This window comes from Glandiceps talaboti, chromosome 17, assembly GCF_964340395.1.
Source record: "Glandiceps talaboti chromosome 17, keGlaTala1.1, whole genome shotgun sequence".
Lineage (NCBI taxonomy): Eukaryota > Metazoa > Hemichordata > Enteropneusta > Spengelidae > Glandiceps > Glandiceps talaboti.
Genome location: NC_135565.1, coordinates 20691880 through 20711635, shown reverse-complemented (window position 1 = coordinate 20711635; position 19756 = coordinate 20691880). Strand labels below are relative to the sequence as shown.

The 19756-nt window shown below is 35.3% G+C and overlaps 1 protein-coding gene across 3 annotated transcripts; it reads left to right on the top strand.

The window, feature by feature from the left end:
• The first annotated feature begins 917 nt into the window (after window positions 1-917).
• On the top strand, window positions 918-19653 carry LOC144447923 (NADH-cytochrome b5 reductase 3-like). 3 transcript variants are annotated; one of them, XM_078138022.1, is made up of 9 exons: window positions 918-995; window positions 11215-11358; window positions 12312-12384; window positions 12854-12960; window positions 13456-13585; window positions 14147-14230; window positions 16107-16192; window positions 16688-16787; window positions 17413-19653. In XM_078138022.1, exons 1-9 carry the CDS (start codon window positions 975-977, stop codon window positions 17583-17585), a joined length of 918 nt encoding a protein of 305 aa, XP_077994148.1. In that variant the 5' UTR covers window positions 918-974; the 3' UTR covers window positions 17586-19653. The 3 variants fall into 3 exon arrangements, with proteins under 3 accessions (XP_077994148.1, XP_077994150.1, XP_077994149.1); XM_078138024.1 differs by lacking the exon at window positions 918-995 and adding an exon at window positions 1246-1302; XM_078138023.1 differs by lacking the exon at window positions 918-995 and adding an exon at window positions 6908-7033.
• Window positions 19654-19756: the final 103 nt, after the last annotated feature.

Sequence of the window (19756 nt, the reverse complement as noted above, 5' to 3'; positions counted from 1 at the left end):
TACGTACGCGTGGATCATTCTCGCACGCCAGGGTCTACTGAATGGTGCCGTAAAGAGGCTTGAGGTTTACGACGATGTCGTAAACAGGCAGCAAGAAAACTGAGATAGTATTATTATGTCCAATTAGTGTAAATAATAAACCACCATGGGTAAGAACAACCAAATTTACAATCATAATCTGTACTATCAGCGCAAAATTCAAACAACCAGCAAGTTTATAGTATATAGATTTGGTTAACGTTGTGCCCACATACTGTAAAGTGGTTACTCAAGTTATAATAGTTCGACAGATGGTACATATATAAGTTTTTGTTGATGTTATTTCGTTGAATCAAAGATGTTCGATCATAAACTGAATGTAATTATGATTTCTGTTGTAGATCAGTATACTGAATCGTTGATGAATATAATACATGTAATCACTCGTTAGCGAATGGTCATGAGGAGCGCCACCAACGACGATTCTTTCGGTGTAATCAACAGTACATCAGAATAAACATATAATTAATAAAAGTGTATTTATAATGTGTCTGTTCTCCAGATCTAGAGCGCCAGGCGCTTTGATTCGATTTGAATTCATTGGATAAAATTTATACAAGTACATATTAAACAACTTAGGTATAAAAAATCACCGAGGATAACAAAAGTATTTTAGAAACACTTCAAGATTTCCAATGTGGTCCTCGAAGGGATACACCACACCCCATCCCCCCCGGTCCCCTCAAAATACTTGCATATGTAAAAAGTTTGAGTACAAGTGTTTAAACGATGATATTTGAATAAATAATGTTTAAATAAAAGAGTATCACTATGAAATGATGAAATTGACTTGATATAAAACTTGCTTCAATGAAGATTAACATCGCCGTCAAATAGCGCCCTCTTATGGCCATCGAGTAAATTTGATTGCGTCAGTGTAGCAAACTACCTAGCATGTTCATGCTCACTGCGTTGACATCGTACGATAGGACAAGATGGCTGCTACAGACTACCTGGTCAGTGCATTCTTCGCTCAACCTCATCTTTCTGCTTCTCACCGTATATCTTCTTCTGTAACTCCGCATGCATGACATTTCACGTGGTCTGAATTTTGACTGCACACATCTATGGCTTTATGTACTCCTGCATTATTCTGTGTTTTGTTGTCGAAGTGGCCATTGCTACAAAAACTTCCATGGCTTCGATAGCACAAACACATGCATTCATTATTTTCTCTCCTTTCTCTTTCCATCGGAATTTTCATGAAACCATTCTGTAATCGCCTGATATTTGGATATGCTGTTCCTGTGGTGGTAGCTCAAGGTATATAGTATTTTTAGCATGATTTTTTCCCTCCAAATTTACACCGTTTTGTTGCTGTGAGCTAGCGAAGGCGGTATCAGGTGCAAAATAATTGCATGGAAGTGTGTGGGAGGTGGGCTGGGCAGTTTTTATCAACGTGTGTCTCTTTTGTATGGTAACTAACCGTTACCAAGCGCACAAGTTTTATCACATATGCTAAAATAATGTATGTTTAACTGTTATGATAAAAATACATGTATATGCACATGCTGAGTCGAAGTCAGACTTTTCATACGTGTGTTATGTTGATACACTATTCACTGGCTTCATTGGCACATCATATTATAACGGTAAACGTGTCTGACAGCATAATCTGTTGTCTGGCAATAAACCATGCATTTATAATTAGCATTTTTTCAGAATTTGCTGGTAGAGTTATATCCTGTGATAACTATCTAATAATTAATTTGACATTTCACCCACTGGACTAGCACAAATCACATTTCATATTGGATTTCAATTTCTGTGTTATCAATTTTATTTGTCTGTTTGTTAATTACCTTTTTTCCTTGTATGTTTGTTTTAATTAGTTTCAATTTAGTTTCAGGATTTTAAACAGTGATATTGACTGTCTTTGCACAATTTTTGTTACACCATCAATATACTATCAAGTGTGTTTTTACTTGCCTATACCTATACATGTATAACATGGGCGTTTTCTTTGTATTTTTTTATTGTAATGTTAGAATGCCAGTAACAAACAAAACACAGTTACAATTTAAATCAGTTGACATTTACATAGTGTGCTATACTTAGGCCATAATTCTATAGGGCAACTCACAAAAATCCCCAGGGAACACAGGTAGATTTTAAATACTTCAAACCAGAATAAAAGCCAGTTAATTTTTTTTTCGTCAAAAAAAACCACAGTGACAAAAGCCGATATGAATATGAGTACAGTTTGTCTTTTTAAAATCTGGTTTTTATCGAATGAGATGCTATTGTTGCCGTTATTTTATTTAAACTTTACCTGGTGATTGTTAAAATACAGGTCAAATTTTAGTAAGTAATTGTAAGATTTTATAGATATCTTGGCGTCATAGCAACAGCCTAAATAAATAACTATATGTTGTATTTATTTTATGCATACCAAATGATACCCTATAGTTGTCTATCATTTAATTTTGGCACTCAAAGTCTGTCAGTACAAATATCTGATAGCTTTGATTTACATAATTTTTTTTTCAGAAATAAAATAGACGGGCAATATAATAGTGGGATAGTTTGCCTTATGATAGGTGCACAGTCTTACAATAAGTTAACCTTTGACCCAGTGTAGTATACATTACATGTAATGTATGATACTAGCAGGAAATGCATGTCTCGAAACCATCTATTCCTGAAGATTTCTATCTATGTATGTTTGCATTCCAGACTCAATGCATACATACTTATGTAATGATTACATGTGGTTCTTGAAGTTGAAATGTTTAGTAAATCTCAACAATTTTTTTTTAAATTTATTTGTTGAGTTCACCTATGTGTGTATGTGAAGCCCATAGCAGTTATGTATGTGAAGCCCATAGCAGTATTTAATATACTGTCGACAGTCACTTGCGCCTTTTTTCCCTACGTTTTATCTAAACTTAAGTTGTAGCCGCGTTCCGATCCGGCGCAATACTACTTATAATCGCATACTGATATCGAGGGCCGATCTTGGGCCTTCAGCCCTCGATATCAGTATGCGATTATAGTAGTGTTGCGCCAGGAAACGCAGGGGAAAAAAGGTGTGAGCGACTGTCGACAGTTTACAGTATTGTATGTGAAGCCCATAGCATTATATGAACAAAACAAATTGTAACACTTGTGGTAAACTTAATAATATCATGTGACAACAATTTTTATGACATTAATCAATATTTATTTCATGGATGAGAAAAGAGAGTCCTTTGTGTGACAGCTGTTGATCTGAATATAATGTGTCTGTGTGTGTGATTACCATAGTTGGAATGTTTGCCTGAATACAGTTTAAATAGAAAAGTACCATGTTGATCATGGAGAATATATTGTTGATGGTTCCAAGAATCAATAGGACAGTACGATATAGTTACTTTGGAATGGTAAATTGGAAATGAATGTGACGTTTTGATCCATTTACTACAGATTTTGATCACTCGCAATGATTTAATTATTCATCGGACACAGGTTGATCATAAACTCTACCATTTGCAACAATTTGATAAATTATTATCAATATTAATTCTATGGTGACAGAGCCCTGGACAAACTCATCGGCTGACTTTTACAGCTGTTGATGGAAGTATCGTACAATAATCTAGTAATTTGTGCCTGAATATGTCAGATAGCTTGTTTTCATATATAGTTTAATATTCAAAATCACAAAATAAGATGTTTTGTGATGGAGTAAAGTGATAAGTTGTCAAGGATGTCTAGGTATGTCTATTAAATACAGACAATTGTGTCATTACAATGGCATTGCTTACTGAGACATATGTTGATATGATTACAACATAACTATTGTGTTTACTGGCTTCTCAAGGTTGGTATGCAGACCTGTGTGGTATACATAGACACTGTAGGTCTTCTTTTTTTGTCTGGCCAGGTCATTAATTATGTAAATTTATTGTGAATTTAAACCTTGGTTACTTATGTAATGTGTAAATGTAGTGCCCAAAACAAGAATAAGCAATAAATGTTCTATAGAGTGAAAATGTATCCAGTACAGTTCATTGACCAGAAGGCCAGTTGCCTCACTGATAATAACCCAACCCCCATCCCTTACCTCTACCCAGTACACATACAAACACCTAGCCAGTCTACATCGTGATCCACGATTTTGATGAATCCAATCTGTCAATTGTCCCTTGCTTCACTATTTCCTGGCTTGAAATTTTGTCAGCAATATGGTAGGTCCAACACATTATGTGGTGTTTGTAAATATTGCAATACATTAATTAGTTGCAATAATTGTGGCATTTGTTGTGATTTCGAGGGCTTTTTCTTCTGTTTTTGTGTTTTTTCGTATCAGTGTTAACTGAAAGCAAACACTACATTATGTACAATTCCTGCTGGACAAATTCAAATAGATGAGATCACGCTGAAAACATAAGCAAGATGTCAGTGTACTACCCATTTCAAAATGCTGCATGTGTTGCTAAATTTGCCAATTTTGACAGAAATTGGGGTATATCTAAACATTTCTTGGGTCTTGATGGCTCTGTAATTAATGGTAGAGTTAGATTAGAAAATATCTTTTTGGCAGGTAAGGTGAAAAATCCACCCAACTTTGTGATTCAGATCTGAATCACTTCCGTCTATTTGCATTAACATTGCAGGAATTGTAGCATTTGCTTCCAGTTAAACATCATAATAAAAAAAACCCACAAAAACAGAAGAAAAAACTTCAAAATCACAACAAACGCTACAATTATCACAATTTTCATACTTGAACTAAAGTAGATTTTAGTTTCATTGATGAATGCAAAGCAGGAAACAACAAAATACTAAAATTTATGAGAAATAGTTTAAAGGTTGCAACATATGGCTTGTCCACCTTTGTAGTTGGATACCATTGATCAATGATGAAAATTTAGTAATTATGTTTCATCCGGATTAAGTTCCATAGTTTGACCCTAACTATTTATAAATAATAACAGTGGAAATCTAAATAACACCCTGGATAGCTGTGTTTGTGTTGGTGATGAATTTGGAAGATTTTCATTCCGTAAACCCAACCATCTGACAGCAATTGTAATACCAATAATCTGTAATAATTAATGGATGAAAAAAGACGAACTATCATCCGACTATAACAGCTGGTAATGTATAATGTTTATATGTATTTTGTGTTTTGTTATACACTCAAACAATCTGATGTAGTGTACACAGGGAAAACCTATGATATTGTGTCAGATGTATGTAACGGGTGCTGACAAAAGAACAAACAACAGTAAATGTAACAGCCAAAAAGAAATCGTGCCATGTACACTACATCGGATTTTAATCAGATTGACTCTCAGACTGCTATTATGGTGTACTGTTTACCAAGTCAGGTTATATGCAAATGACAATTCATAATCTGTTTTGGTAGCCTACCTTTAGATGTCTAGAACTAATGCTACAACACTGTTCCGCTATCCTAACTGACATTTTGATTTTATGAATTTTCACTCCGTCTGACAAGTCTACAATGATAGCTGTATCACACTGGTCTCGAATGATATTCCTGTATAGACCATTGTTGGACGTAACAAAAATTTGAAAAAAATAAAAATATCAGTTAGGATAGCAGATATAGTGTTAGTCCTACACATCTACAGGTAGGCTACTGTTTTGGTAATACAATATATTGTACCATAGACTTCGGAGACAAACTATATCTTCAATGCCTATGCATCTAATATTTTCAGAATTTTATACCCAAGATATAATAATAATGATATGTAGATTTTGAGTGTATTTCATGAAAAATATGTTTTTATTTGCGAGTGCAGGTTCTCATTTGTGTTCTATGAAAATGTAACCTTGATTGGGACTTCTAGTTTCAGTAACATCTGTTTAAAAATAGATATGTCTGCCATGTTTTGTGTACGTGACATCTGTTTGTTATGAGTTAATGTACAATGTTGAACTGTTTATTGAGGAGAAAAATGTCAGTGGTGATTTTAACCATGAAGTGAAAATAGACTTCTTGACTTTGAAACAGTGACAAGAAATTGCTAATGCATAGCCTTATACATCAGTGTTGCAAATTGGCTTAGAGGGCACAGGTCACCCCATCATTTTAAGAGTCACCTGTGACAGTAAATTTTGGTGTGTCACAAGAAATTGGTGTGTGTCATTGTTGCAAATTGGTTTAGAGGGCACAGGTACCATGTTGTATGGGTTTGAGCCTGAGGACAGCAAATGTTTGGTGTGCGTCATTTTTGCAAATAGACTTAGAGGACACATGTCATCCCATTTTAAGAGTCGCAAGAAATTAGTGTGTATCAGTGTTGTCTTAGCTCAGAGGTCACAATGTAAGAGATAAGAAATCCCAAATTTTGGTGTACAAAATTGATATGCATCAATGTTACAAATTGGCTGGAGAACACACTGGATTAGGATTCACTAGGAGGTATAGATACAAAGTATGCGGAAGGTTAGCATAGATAATATAGCTTTGTACCTTTACTGGCTGGATGTAGATTTGTTAACTCAGACCCCTGGAGGGTCTATGGGTCACTTGACCAACACTTGCATTTATATACTACAATTGAGATGAACCAACGAAAATTCATCTATAAAGTTAGCATAACTGTCACTTTAAAGCAACGAAAGTTCATTTAAGTTAGCATAACTCTGATGTTAATGCAACAGAATTTCATCTAAGCTTAGCTATCCGGCACAGTTATAACATTAAAATAATGAAGGTTCAACTAGGTTAGCATAGCTATGACATTAAAGCAACGAAAGTTCATCTAAGGTAGCACGCTATGATGTTAACATAACACATAGTGTTAGTCTGACTATGCCATATCTAGGTCACATTGTGATTTAAATAAAGTCTCTAGACACTGAACTAAGGGGGTGAGTAGGTGGGTATTACACTCAGACTGTGTTAGTCCATAGATATGTAGATCAGTCATTGAGAGTGAACTTAAAAGTAGGGTGTGTCTGTCTTCTCACCAATAACTGAGAGTGAACTTAAAAGTAGGGTGTGTCTGTCTTCTCACCAATAACTCACCAGTTTGTAAGTATCTACCCTAATTTATTCCCCATTCCAATGTTTATTAGGTTTATTTTGTATTTCCAAGTGTACCTGTTGTCATGACGACCTTTCATTGCTCCATGATTGTGATCAGAACTGTGTCAACACAAACACATACTGTTTTCATTTTTAAGATCGTGTACTTCATACATGTGGGGCAGTTTAGTATAGAAATGGGGGAGCTAGCTGGTACACATGATCTCAGACCGCTAACGGTCTGAGACATGGTGTATGCGTCAAGATTATTACTTGTATTGTAATGATTTCTTTAGGACAGTAAAATTAATGACTACCCCAGTATGTATGAAATTGAAATTATTACCAAGTAACCATACAAAATGCAGATACCTTATATATTAGTAATTTTGTCATTTCCCAAAAGTAAACCAAAGGTCATAGATCATTGGTTGTTGTTATATAATTGTATTAACAAGTATCTACCTGACAACTGTCTTTTTTTGTTTTAATCTTGTTGACATCCAAGTGTAAAGGCAGTTATGTTATAAAACAAACAGTTTAATAAGGTATTACATGTACTTGTTATAGCAAGTATTCCTTTCATTACAATGGTTTTACTGGGGGAGGAGGGGGGGGGGGGCATCACAATGACACAGAGCATCACAGTAACATGTCAACAAATGATTAGCCCTATGTAGTCAATATTATGGCCCACAGTACAAGGATATTCTAGTAATAGTACAAATATATATACTTGGGTTTTGATGAATAAAGAAACAGAGAATGTGAAACTAACAAAACAAAACAAAAACATTGTCTAATAAAAATGTTTTTGTTCAAAGGAAATGTGCAGAGAGACTTGGCTATCTGGATTGACAGCAGTTCTCACAAGTACAATTGTCAAGACAGATATCCAAGTCTCTGGACTAACAGGAGTTCTAGAAAATAGACTTGGATATATCTGGATTAACAGTGTTGTTCACTCTGTCAAATTCAGTGAAGCCAACTAGTATGTCATGTCCCAATGTAAAGACTATCTGTGGCATCAAAGAGAAATCTTAAAAGCAATGAATAGCCTCTATAGGCTAGTCATGCCCAGGGTACCATATTGAACACATATTGCCTGGCCATGAGGGCTATAGCACCCGTTTATTACACCCGAGGGACTGTGAGTTACCAGAATCACATGCTATTTCCCGAGGCCAACGGCCGAGGGAAATAGCATGTGATTCTGGTAACTCACAGTCACGATGGGGTAATGAACGGGTGCTATAGCCCGAATATAGGCCAGGCAATATGTGTTTTATAATATACCTCATGCTGTGAACTCGCGGTGGCAGACGACATCGTCAGAAGCTGCCATTTTGACCTGCTGTGAACGCGCGGTGGTCACGTGACTATGTAAAAATTGATGGGACTATTCCCCAAGGGAAGTAGTCATTCTATTTTCCTATCACGTGACTGATTCTAGCGAATCATGGCACAGCATTATCACTAGGTATATTATAAACTAATATAGCCAAGTCTCTGAGCTAGAGGCCAGTGGAGTATAATGTCATTAGTATTGGGTCATGTTAATGTCATGACATTAGATTTTTACATGACAATAGGGCATAAATCCTTAACTGGTAGTGTGTTCTAATAAAATACACCCGTATCTTGTTGACCCTGAATATTCAGTGTTTTATAGGATGTTCACCTAACAATAGGGGAATATTGTAGAATTGATAGTGACACAGTAAACCCAACCATTCAGTGCCTATATTCATAACAATGCAGTCATTGGCAGCAATCAAATCTTGAATTTTAGCCAACAGAAAATCTGGAATGTCACATGCAATGAATTCTGAATTTCTTGTGGATATTCATATGGGAGGAAGAGGGATTGTAGTACATAGCCATGTGTGTATTCTTTGGAGACAATATTTCAATGGGAGACTTTTGGACTTTTATTTAAGGAAATATCAGTGTGAGAAAGCAATATTGAAGTTTGGTTTAAACTGGTAACTCTTGGTAGGGCCCTACTGAGAAAAATCAATAAAAATGTGGGTGGGACTTGATTATAGGAGTACATTGTAAATGCAAATACGTTGTGTACCAAATGATTATTACTCCCCACTGTTTAAAAGGAAACCAGGATGAGGCTGATTTTATCTCAGCTGCCCAAGTATACAACAGGCATCTAAATTCTGAGCCAGATTGTAAATAACTGTACTTTAGAGAGGTCCGATAGAGCTGTTGAAAATGACTTTTCTGTGTACCTTTAGCATAAGGAAATGCAGCTAAGATAAAATCAACCCAAGCCTTTGTTCCCAGTTTTAAAAATCAGGATCACAGGTGAGGATTTTGTATGGATACAGTCAGAGTATTTGTGGATTGCTGATATGGAAATGACCTGGTTATAGGGTACAAGACACTAACACTATGTGACTATTGGTCTTAGCTATACTTGAAAGAATGGAATGTAGGACAAATAGCTTTCTGTAGGACAATTGTGGAATTTCAAGTACAAGTTATAAAGTCTGATGGCAGATGCTGGTTGTATATCATCATTGGCAGCTGTGAAAAAAAATGTTAAAAAATCTAAATTATATTGATGTCTCAGTAATGATATGCAGTCATTCTAAAGCATAAATAATTAAGGTTATAATTACATATATTATATTCTAATCTTGTCCTTGCTTAGTCAAGGAAAATATTAGTGATCTAAAGGGCCTTGTCACTACAAGTCATAGCATAGTATGGCAAACCCCCTAGGTCACAAGTATTTTCTGCATGATTTATGAAAATTCAGGAAAAAATGATAGCAAATTTGAACATTTTGACTTGTATTTCGTACCACGGAACCAATGAAGTATTTAGTAGATGGGAGTTGTTGTGACATAGAACAAGCAGGGTATAAAAGTTGTAGTTATATTTTTTGTTTGAATATGTTCAACCTGGCTTGTATTATCAGCCTGGCTTGTATTATGTTAAGTAATCCTGTTGATCAGTCCTACAGTCAAGGAACAGAAAGTAAACATTCCATGTATGGCTATCTGTGTTTGAACTGACTAGAAGTTCATTTACCAGCTTTTTTGTTCAGAGGTTGGAATACGTAAAATTAATGTGAGTTCACCTGGTATTGTACTTGGGTTATCCAACAACATTATGGTGCAAAGTCTGAAATGTATTCAAGTTTTACAAGAATTACCCCTTTTTTTACTGAATTTCCCCTACCTTACTGAAAATACTGAACAAATGAAATATAGGAAATATTTATTTTCATGACATATTCATGAACTTCACATGTAGGTTTATGATACTGAATTGAAAATAGATGTGAAGGAAATTAATTGAGATGATGTAGCAGTGTATTTCTTGCTGTGGTAAGACTAAGAACTTACACACCTTGAGGACAAATATCAACTTTAGTATAAATCCAAACTTTTAGGTAAAGTGTACAGGAAAGTGTATGATTTGGATGTATGTTTTAATACCAGTACATACAACTGTTATAGTACCACATACATATTAATGTAAGAGAGGTCATGAACTGTGTAGTTGCTGGTACGACAGTCTGTGCACGTACACATCACACTATCATGAATGAACTGAACAAAAGTCACCTGATACTCTCCTGACACTGTTTGATTTCAGTATTGACCTCTGATAACCTTTGACCTGACTTGCCCTGATGTATACATTGTACTTCCACCAGTCAAAAGGTCACTACACACAGCCAATATTGTGCAGTACTGCTGCAGTGCAGTAGCAGCACTATGCACATGTGATGAAAGTCAGCACTGCATGCAGCGATGAAATTCAGCACTCCACGCAGCGATGAATTCAACACTGCACAGAGCAATTTGAAAATCATAACTACACGCAGTGCTGAATTTCATCACTGCAACAGTACTGAATTTTCATCGTTGCAACTGCACTGACTCCTTTGGGGCACAACAGCACTGAAGCAGCACTGCATGCAATGCTGAACATTTTTCCCTGTAAACTACATGACTGTATAGTCTGATTTTGTGTACTGGGCGTATATAATGGCATTTATTTTATTGAAAAATATTTTCACTCAAAGTTCGTGGAGAGGTGTATGGTAATAAAAATGGGTCTGAACATAGCATTCCTTAAATAAGATAATAGATATTTAAATTAACTTTATTTTATTTTGATGTTTTACAATTTCTTTTCTTCATATTTTGTGTTGACAGGGACTTCCTGTACTTATTGGAGTTGGTGTGATTGCTGTCACCATCTTCATGGCGAAGAAGTTATTTGGAGGTGGTAAGAAAGGACCACCACAGACACTAATCGATGCTAATACCAAGTATCCCCTTAAGTTGATTGACAAAGAGGTAAGCATGTATCTTATATATTATATTATATTATATTATATTATATTATATTATATTATATTATATTGTTTATTTTCACCAGACACAAAGGGAAATGATACACAACTGAGAAAAAAAGAAAAGACAAACTGTACCTGGTGAGGGCCATAGAAATAGTTCAAGCAGAACTAGTCTAGTCTATGACCCTATCTATGTCTACAAATTTGTTCTAAACTTCACTATTCACATCCTTACACTAATTCTCGTCAAAACCATTTCTGTAACTAACAAGTGCACAGTCTACATTCTATAGCTAAAGTTAAACAGACAGAATGTAAGTTCACATGATATTGTGTGTCTTCTCAAACAAATAAAAGTGGCTAAAAATTGTAGTGATTGATAATATGTGATATTACCCTGGTAGTTGAGCCTTTGGTTTACTAAGATAGACACAAACTAAAACTATTGTCTTCAACATGTTGATACAACTGAGATAAGCTATTGAATGGATGTTAGTTTAATTATAGTCTCAGTGGGGAAGTGTCTTAGTCTTGCTGCTAGACGTTTGGGCTTTCTTCCGATATGATAAGCGAACGAAGTTCGATCGCAGTGAGGGCTCGGATGTTCCATCCTCGATAGTGATGTTCAGTCATGTGTTGTATTGTATCGGAAGAACATCCAAGGTCTAGCAGCTAGACTCTGAGGTGTCTCTGAAAACTAATTTATTTAGAGTTCCATGAACTTGCAGTGCTGTTTTGGGACTTTTAATGTTTATGCTATGTTGATCACAGGGTGATTATAATTGCACAACAGAGGGAACGCTATCGCCCACTTGTGTAATCTACTGCATTGAAGAAGAATAGATTTAGTTTGCATTTATCTTAGTCAATGGAAGGCTGGATTACTAGAGTTGTATTGTAATGTTTTCACTAATAATATCAAAATGTCGAATTCTTTTTCCATGTCTTGAGTAGATGATAAGTCATGATACAAGACGGTTTATGTTTGCCTTACCATCTGGTGAACACATCCTTGGCCTTCCAATTGGTAAGTATGCAATTTTTGGGGAAGACTCTAATTGAAATAGAATATTACTGCCTAGGCGCATCATAAAAATAACTAACATTTCATTACTTGGTCGACACTATAACTTCCACTCTACGCACTTGACATGTATTACTATAGGTGTGTATGAGAATAAGTCGACCTTCTTGTTCTACTTGACCCTCTAGCAAGGAGGTAAAATGTTATTCCAGGTACTGAGAATAAGTCAACCTTCTTGTTCTATTTACACATTCTAGCATGAGGCAAAAAAGCTAGCTATTATAAGTACCAACAATTAAAGCCAATACTAAGAGAAGAGGAGTGGTAATTTCACTCTCTCTGATCAATTGTCAAAATGTATACTAATACTAATAGTATTCTTTATGGATAATGACGTCAATATTTTCAGTGATACACATGTATGAATCAAGTAACTCTTATTGTCGATATTTCATTGGATTGTATATTTCAGGTCAGCATATCTATCTCAGTGCTAGAATCCTAGGTAGTCTAGTGGTTAGACCATACACACCAGTTACTAGTGATGATGATAAGGGTCATATGGATCTTGTAATAAAGGTGAGAGCACCCCCTACCCCCTACTCCCCCCCCCCTCCCCCTCCATTTAACCCCATCCTCTGTGAATGCTAGAATCCTAGGTAGTCTAGTGGTTAGACCATACACACCAGTCACTAGTGATGATGATAAGGGTCATATGGATCTTGTGATAAAGGTGAGAAACCCCTCCCCCATTCATCTATCAACTAGTATTTTCATCAAAATTTTTTATAAAAGATTTTGAAATACCTGTAAATCAACAGACAATATCTCAACTTATGCACCACTGAGGGTATAAATAATGACAAATATTGCAAATTTTAGCTGAAAGATGGCTAAAAGAAGATTTTTAGGTGAACCAATATGGTTTGGAAAAGGCCAATTTGAAATTGAATCTGTTCAATGATTGACAATGCCAATATCAACCTTACTGATAATTATGGTGAATATGCAGCACAATCTTAAAGAAAAATGGAAGACTTCTACAGAATTAAGTTTTCAAATTATTATATGTAGGTGTACTTCAAAAATGTGCATCCCAAGTTTCCTGATGGTGGAAAAATGTCCCAGTATCTTGAAGAGATGAATATTGGTGATTATATTGATGTAAGAGGACCATCAGGTCTGTTGGTGTATGAAGGCAAAGGTGAGTTAAGCTATACTTTTTACTTAGTTCCCACAGAAGTTAAAATTAATTTATGCAATATTTTTACCAAGTTATCTGCAGAAACTAACGGTAATTTATGCAATATTTTTGTAACGCTGGTCACAGAAACTTAGTTACTTTATGCAATATTTTACCAAGTTGTCCACAGAAACAATTATAATGGTTATGTCAAAGTATGGATGTGTTGTAAATTGTTATAGATTTCTCATGTTACTACTACTGTTATTGCGTAGGTAACTTAACCTAAGACTATTGGTGTTTGAACTGTAGAAGACAACACTTGGGTTCCTTACATGAAAAATAAGGGGTATTTCTTTGTATGGGGGTTGGGGGTGGGGGGTGATTACACAATCTAATCAGAAGCTATCTATCACTTATACACTGTATGTATATTTGTATAGGTGTATTTGCAATCAAAGCTGACAAGAAATCTGAAGCCGTGAAAAAGACGGCCATTTCTTTGTATGGGGGTGGGTGGGGGATTACACATTCTAATCAGAATCTATCTATCACTTACACACTGTATGTATATTTGTATAGGTGTATTTGCAATCAAAGCTGACAAGAAATCTGAAGCTGTGAAAAAGACGGCCAAGAAATTAGGAATGATTGCTGGGGGTACAGGTAAATACTGTTATTTTAGTTATCATTTGAATGCATGTGTGTCTGTCTGTGTGTCTGTGTGTGTGTGTGTGTGTGTGTGTGTGTGTGTGTGTGTGTGTGTCTCTGCAGGTAAATACTGTTATTTTAGTTATCATTTGAGTGTGTGTGTATGTGTGTGTGTATGTGTCTGTGTCAGTGTATGTGTATATGTATGTGTGTGTGTCTGCAGGTAAATATTGTTATTTTAGTTATCATTTGAATGTGTGTGTCTGTCTGTGTGTGTGTGTCTTTGCCTGTGTTTGTGTATGTGTATGTGTCTGTATATGTGTATGTGTCTATCTATGTATGTGTGTCTGCAGGTAAATACTGTTATTTTAATTATCATTTGAATGTGTGCCCTTACAAAACTGGACTGCTTATTAAGTAGTTCGTAACCATGTCAGAAGCATGTCACATGGTTATTTCAGTAAAAATAAGTATTTCATAGCATGTGTGTTGACGGCATGCTTATTTATGAATGTTCCACATGCTAACTCTAACATGTACATGGCTAATCTTAGAAATGTACAAGCTTATTTCACATGCTTAGCAAATATTAACATGTACATGGTTAATCTTAAAAATGTACAAGCTTATTTCACATGCTTAGCAAATATTAACATGTACATGGTAAATCTTAAAAATGTACAAGTTTATTTCACATGCTTAGCAAATATTAACATGTACATGGTAAATGTTAAAAATGTACAAGCTTATTTCACATGCTTAGCTAATATTAACATGTACATGGTAAATTCAAGACATGCTTTATGATCCGGGTGCATGTACAATATAAGTCATGCAATGACGTGTTGTTTCTCGCTTTTGCCGGGCATACATTTGATAAGAATTGGTATTAGTATTGTGAATGCTGAATTTAGTGGCTCCGATTACTGTTCATGTTAAATTTACCTGTATTTGAAAGAAAACTGGGGAGAAATCGATCTGAAAATCAAGGTCATATGTTCTACAACACATTGGACATGGAGGCCGCCATATTTGTTTACTTCATTTTCATAATATATTCATAGCTTCCCATGTGACCAGATTCCTGCGATCTTATTGGTTGAAATTCAAATATCGGCCATTACTGCATTGTCCACGGAAATTTGAACATTCAACATTCATGCTCGCGTTATCAGTCGTATTTTCAACACTACAAAATGTTTACAACAGTGGAACCTTTACCAAAAGCTGTTAAACCATACCAATTACTGATCAGGGTTACAATACAACCAACCCCTTGTGATTATGACATTTACGTGATTGTGGAGATACAGCTGCAAATGCAAGCATGATGTGTGTCTATCTGTGTGTGTGTCTGTGTCTGGGTATGTCTATGTATGTGTGGCTGTGTCTGTCTTGTGTGTCTCTGTTTGTGTACATGTGTCTGTGTGTGTGTGTGTGTGTGTGTGTGTGTGTGAGTGTATGTGCATGTGCATGTGTATGTGTGTGTGTTATTTTTTCCCCCACTTCTATGGGATAGAGGGCGAGTTCAGGATAAAGACTGTTTGCAAGCCGTTAGCTATTCTGTCCATGGCGCTTAAACTGTAACTATGCTAAGTCTCGCACTAGATGAGAGGTACGACTGTCGTAGTGCAGTCACAGCTCCAGCACCATACTAGACAGTTTAGCTAACAGATTGCAAGCTGTCTTTATCCTGAACTTATCCAGAGGATTTATGCCAGTGAGGGAGCTGTTTAACTTATATCATGTCTGACACTAGCATTTTCATTGCCAATGTATGTAATACACGGTTGTTGTAATCAAGTTGTATGTCTATCAAAAATAAAACTAAAATAATGAATTTCCACATACAGGTATAACTCCAATGTTACAATTGAATTTCCACATACAGGTATAACCCCAATGTTACAATTAATTCGTCACATCACCAAGGATCCTGAAGACACCACTGAATTGTCTCTATTGTTTGCTAACCAGGTGAGAAATGTTACACTTTGGATTTATAATATTATGGACATCACTTCATTGTTTTTTAAAAAAACTTTCAGTTTTGAAAGCTATGATGAGGAAAATCAAGATGTTATAATTACCTTGGGGGGGGGATCAGGGGAGGGGTATAATCTGTACTACTAAGCTATCAATATGGTAATCTGTGTGTCCTCTGATAAAAGATGATGTGTTGTTTCTGGTCAAAATGATAAAAGCCTGAGGGTTTTTCTTGTGAGTCACTACATACACATAGTATAAGGCATAGGGGAATACCAAATTTTGGTGGGTCAGTAGCAAATGGTGTGTGTCTGTGGTTCATGTGAAATTGGCTTACATAGAGCATAGTGGGGGTAGTTTTGAACAGCTTGATGGCTAAAAGCCCTCTAGTGTTAAAACAAGACTTAAAATGTCTTTAAATAGAGTGTAGTCCAGAGCTATAGTTTGAAAGACATAATGGGATCATGTTATTTTGTCACCTGTCAGACTGACAAGGATATCCTGGTACGTGAAGAACTGGAAGATTGTCAAAGAGCAAACTCTGATCAGTTTAAACTGTGGTATACATTGGACAAGGCACCTGAAGGTTAGTACCCTTGACTTAGTGTAAATCATACCGATACTGTATAGGAACTAGACTAAGATAAATATGCTTTCTGTAATGAAAGTATTCTCACAGAGAACCCTTGAATCAGTTCATAGAGAGGGGTGACTAAGGTAACATTTTACTTGTATGCATATCTAAGTACTTTCATCCTGCAGATAATCCCCAAAACTTCACTGCTATGCATTTTCAGCTGCAAATTAAGTATCGAACAACGTAATATCTACAATTGGATGATCATACCGCCACCTAGTGGTCAACTAACTGGAATTTGTCATTTTGATGAGGATTGTCTTCCATTCTGCAGCTCAATGCTAAAAACTTTGTGTTATAAGCTGTGTAAGTCATTAGATCTACCAAACTGATGAACAGTTTGGTCAGTAAGTGATTACAAAAATGACTTGAATCCATGACTAAACTTTGAATTTCATGTACATAAAAATTCTAACAAAGATAGGGTATGCACTTGAAGCAAGGGTACATGCAAGCCAATAGAAATCCAGTTGTATATGATGATACTTACAATTATCATGATAATTATTCAAAGTGAGAATAGATTTGTTGATTTTGTTGCCATCACATGCATATACTATTTTTTCTATTTTAGGATGGGAGTACAGTGAAGGATTTGTAAATGAGGATATGATCAAGGAACACCTGCCACCACCTGGTGATGATACCCTAATATTAATGTGTGGACCTCCACCAATGATAACATATGCCTGTACTCCAAACCTTGATAAACTAGGCTACTCCCAGGAAATGAGATTTGCATATTAAGTGATGATCACCTGTGCTCCCAGGGAATATGGTTTGCATAACTAATAATACCACCTGTGTTTTTTTAGGAACTGTGATTTGCAATTTGCATATTGAGTAGTGTCACCTGTATTCTTAGGAATATAATTTGCATATTAACTGACATCAACTGTATTCTTAGGACTTAATTTAAATGTTGAGTAGTGTCACCTGTATTCATAAGAATATATTTTGCATATTAACTGATGTCAACTGCATTCTTAGGACTTAATTTGAATGTTGAGTAGTGTCACCTGTATTTATAAGAATACAATTTGCATATTAAGTGGTGCCAAGTATATTCTTTGGGAACATGATTTGCATATTAGATGAAGTTCACCTGTTTAGCTGATTGATGGTATGAGCCATTGAGAATTGAATATTCTATAATTGTAGTAGATTATGTAGTAGGATGTAATAGAAAGAGTTTAACTTAAAAACTTCATGTCTTCCCAAATACTGAGAGTGAATTTTCAAGAAACCAATATGTACATGTAGTGTAGGGTATATAGAACAGGTATAAAATGAATAAGAAGGAGAACAAACCGAGAAAAAGTCTTCAAAATAATAACTTGTTTCAGTTACTGAAAATTTTAAAGAGAATCATGTAGTGATATTTTGAGGTGATTGGGTGACATTTATTTTGAAAAAAAAAAGCATTTTTTTTTTCTTTAAAAAAACTTCTTGGTGCTGTAAAAACAATTCAACTTTTGTATTTTCCATTCTAATGTAATCCCTGTAAATTGTATACATGGACATATCTACACAATTTCCTTGCAGCTCCTTGATATGGATGTACAATTGAATGTATACAAAATAGTGGTCACATGACATATACTACACCACATGATTGGCTGTCCTTATGAAGTTCCAGGATGTTTGAACTTTGACCTTTTGAACGATTATATTTTATACCTTAATGTCATGAACAAGCTTTAATTAATGTTTCAATTATTTACGATTATTGTTTTTGAGGGGAGAAGTATTTATTTCAATAACAGTATAGTGGTTTTGGTGAAAGCAAATAATAACTATGCGCAATTTATGACGTCATTTTAAGGTAGAAATTAATTATTTTGTAATGGTAATTCACTATAATCATAATTTTTGTTCTTTTCATATTCTGAGTTCTTGTTATTAAGGCAATTTCTTTGTACCAGTTTGTCACAAGTTTGAACCAATTTGTACTCGATTGCAACCAATTCACATAACTCAATAACTGTACAGGAGATAAAACCAGTATGAATTAGTTTGAATTTAGTTGAACTAGTTTTTATCAATTGAAGCTAGCACATGATAGAACCAGTTTGAACCAGTATGACCCAGTTTGAGTTCAGTTGACCCAGTTCACATCATTGGAACCATACACATAATAGAACCAGTATGAACCAGTTTACATCATTAGAACCATACACATGATAAAACCGGTTTGAACTGGTTTAAGCCTAACTTTGTACCAGTTCATTCATGTAAACCGTGCATAAAACTTTATAGTGTTACTCCATGTCAAGTACATTTTACAACAAACAGACATCATGTACTTATTAACTGATGACACAAACGAGTAAACGCAGTCAGCATCATAACTCAGTCATTGGCATCAGTTGTCATCAACTCTTGAAGCAGGGTTACAAACATAATACTAAAAGTATGCCTGTCATTGTCCAAAAAATTACCTTTACCTTTGACAATAAAGTATTACTAATACTTGAAATTTGAATAAGTGTGTGTGCAATTGAATTATCAATACAAATGTTCACTTCTTTTTGTGGGATTGCAGTGTTTTTCATAATTTTCTATGCATATCTTGTGAAGCTTAGCAAGTAGACATAACTTATAAGATGCATTGCCAATGGACAGCGCCCTCTAGAGGCATTGCAATGAACAGCGCCCTCTAGTAATCTAAAACAACAGTTACAATACATTAAAATTACTTGTGAAGCATGCGTATGTATACTTACTCTATTGTAACACAGTAAGTTGCAAGTATGTTTGTGAGAGCCATTTAAACAATCTATAGAAGTTATTTCTATCAGGGTATATTGGTGAAATAGGATGCCATGAATGTAAATATCATGGATGCTACTCTGATATGTCCAGCTGTGTCACTAGAGGGTGCTATTTAATGGATAGCACTAGTATTCCTGGGGCAC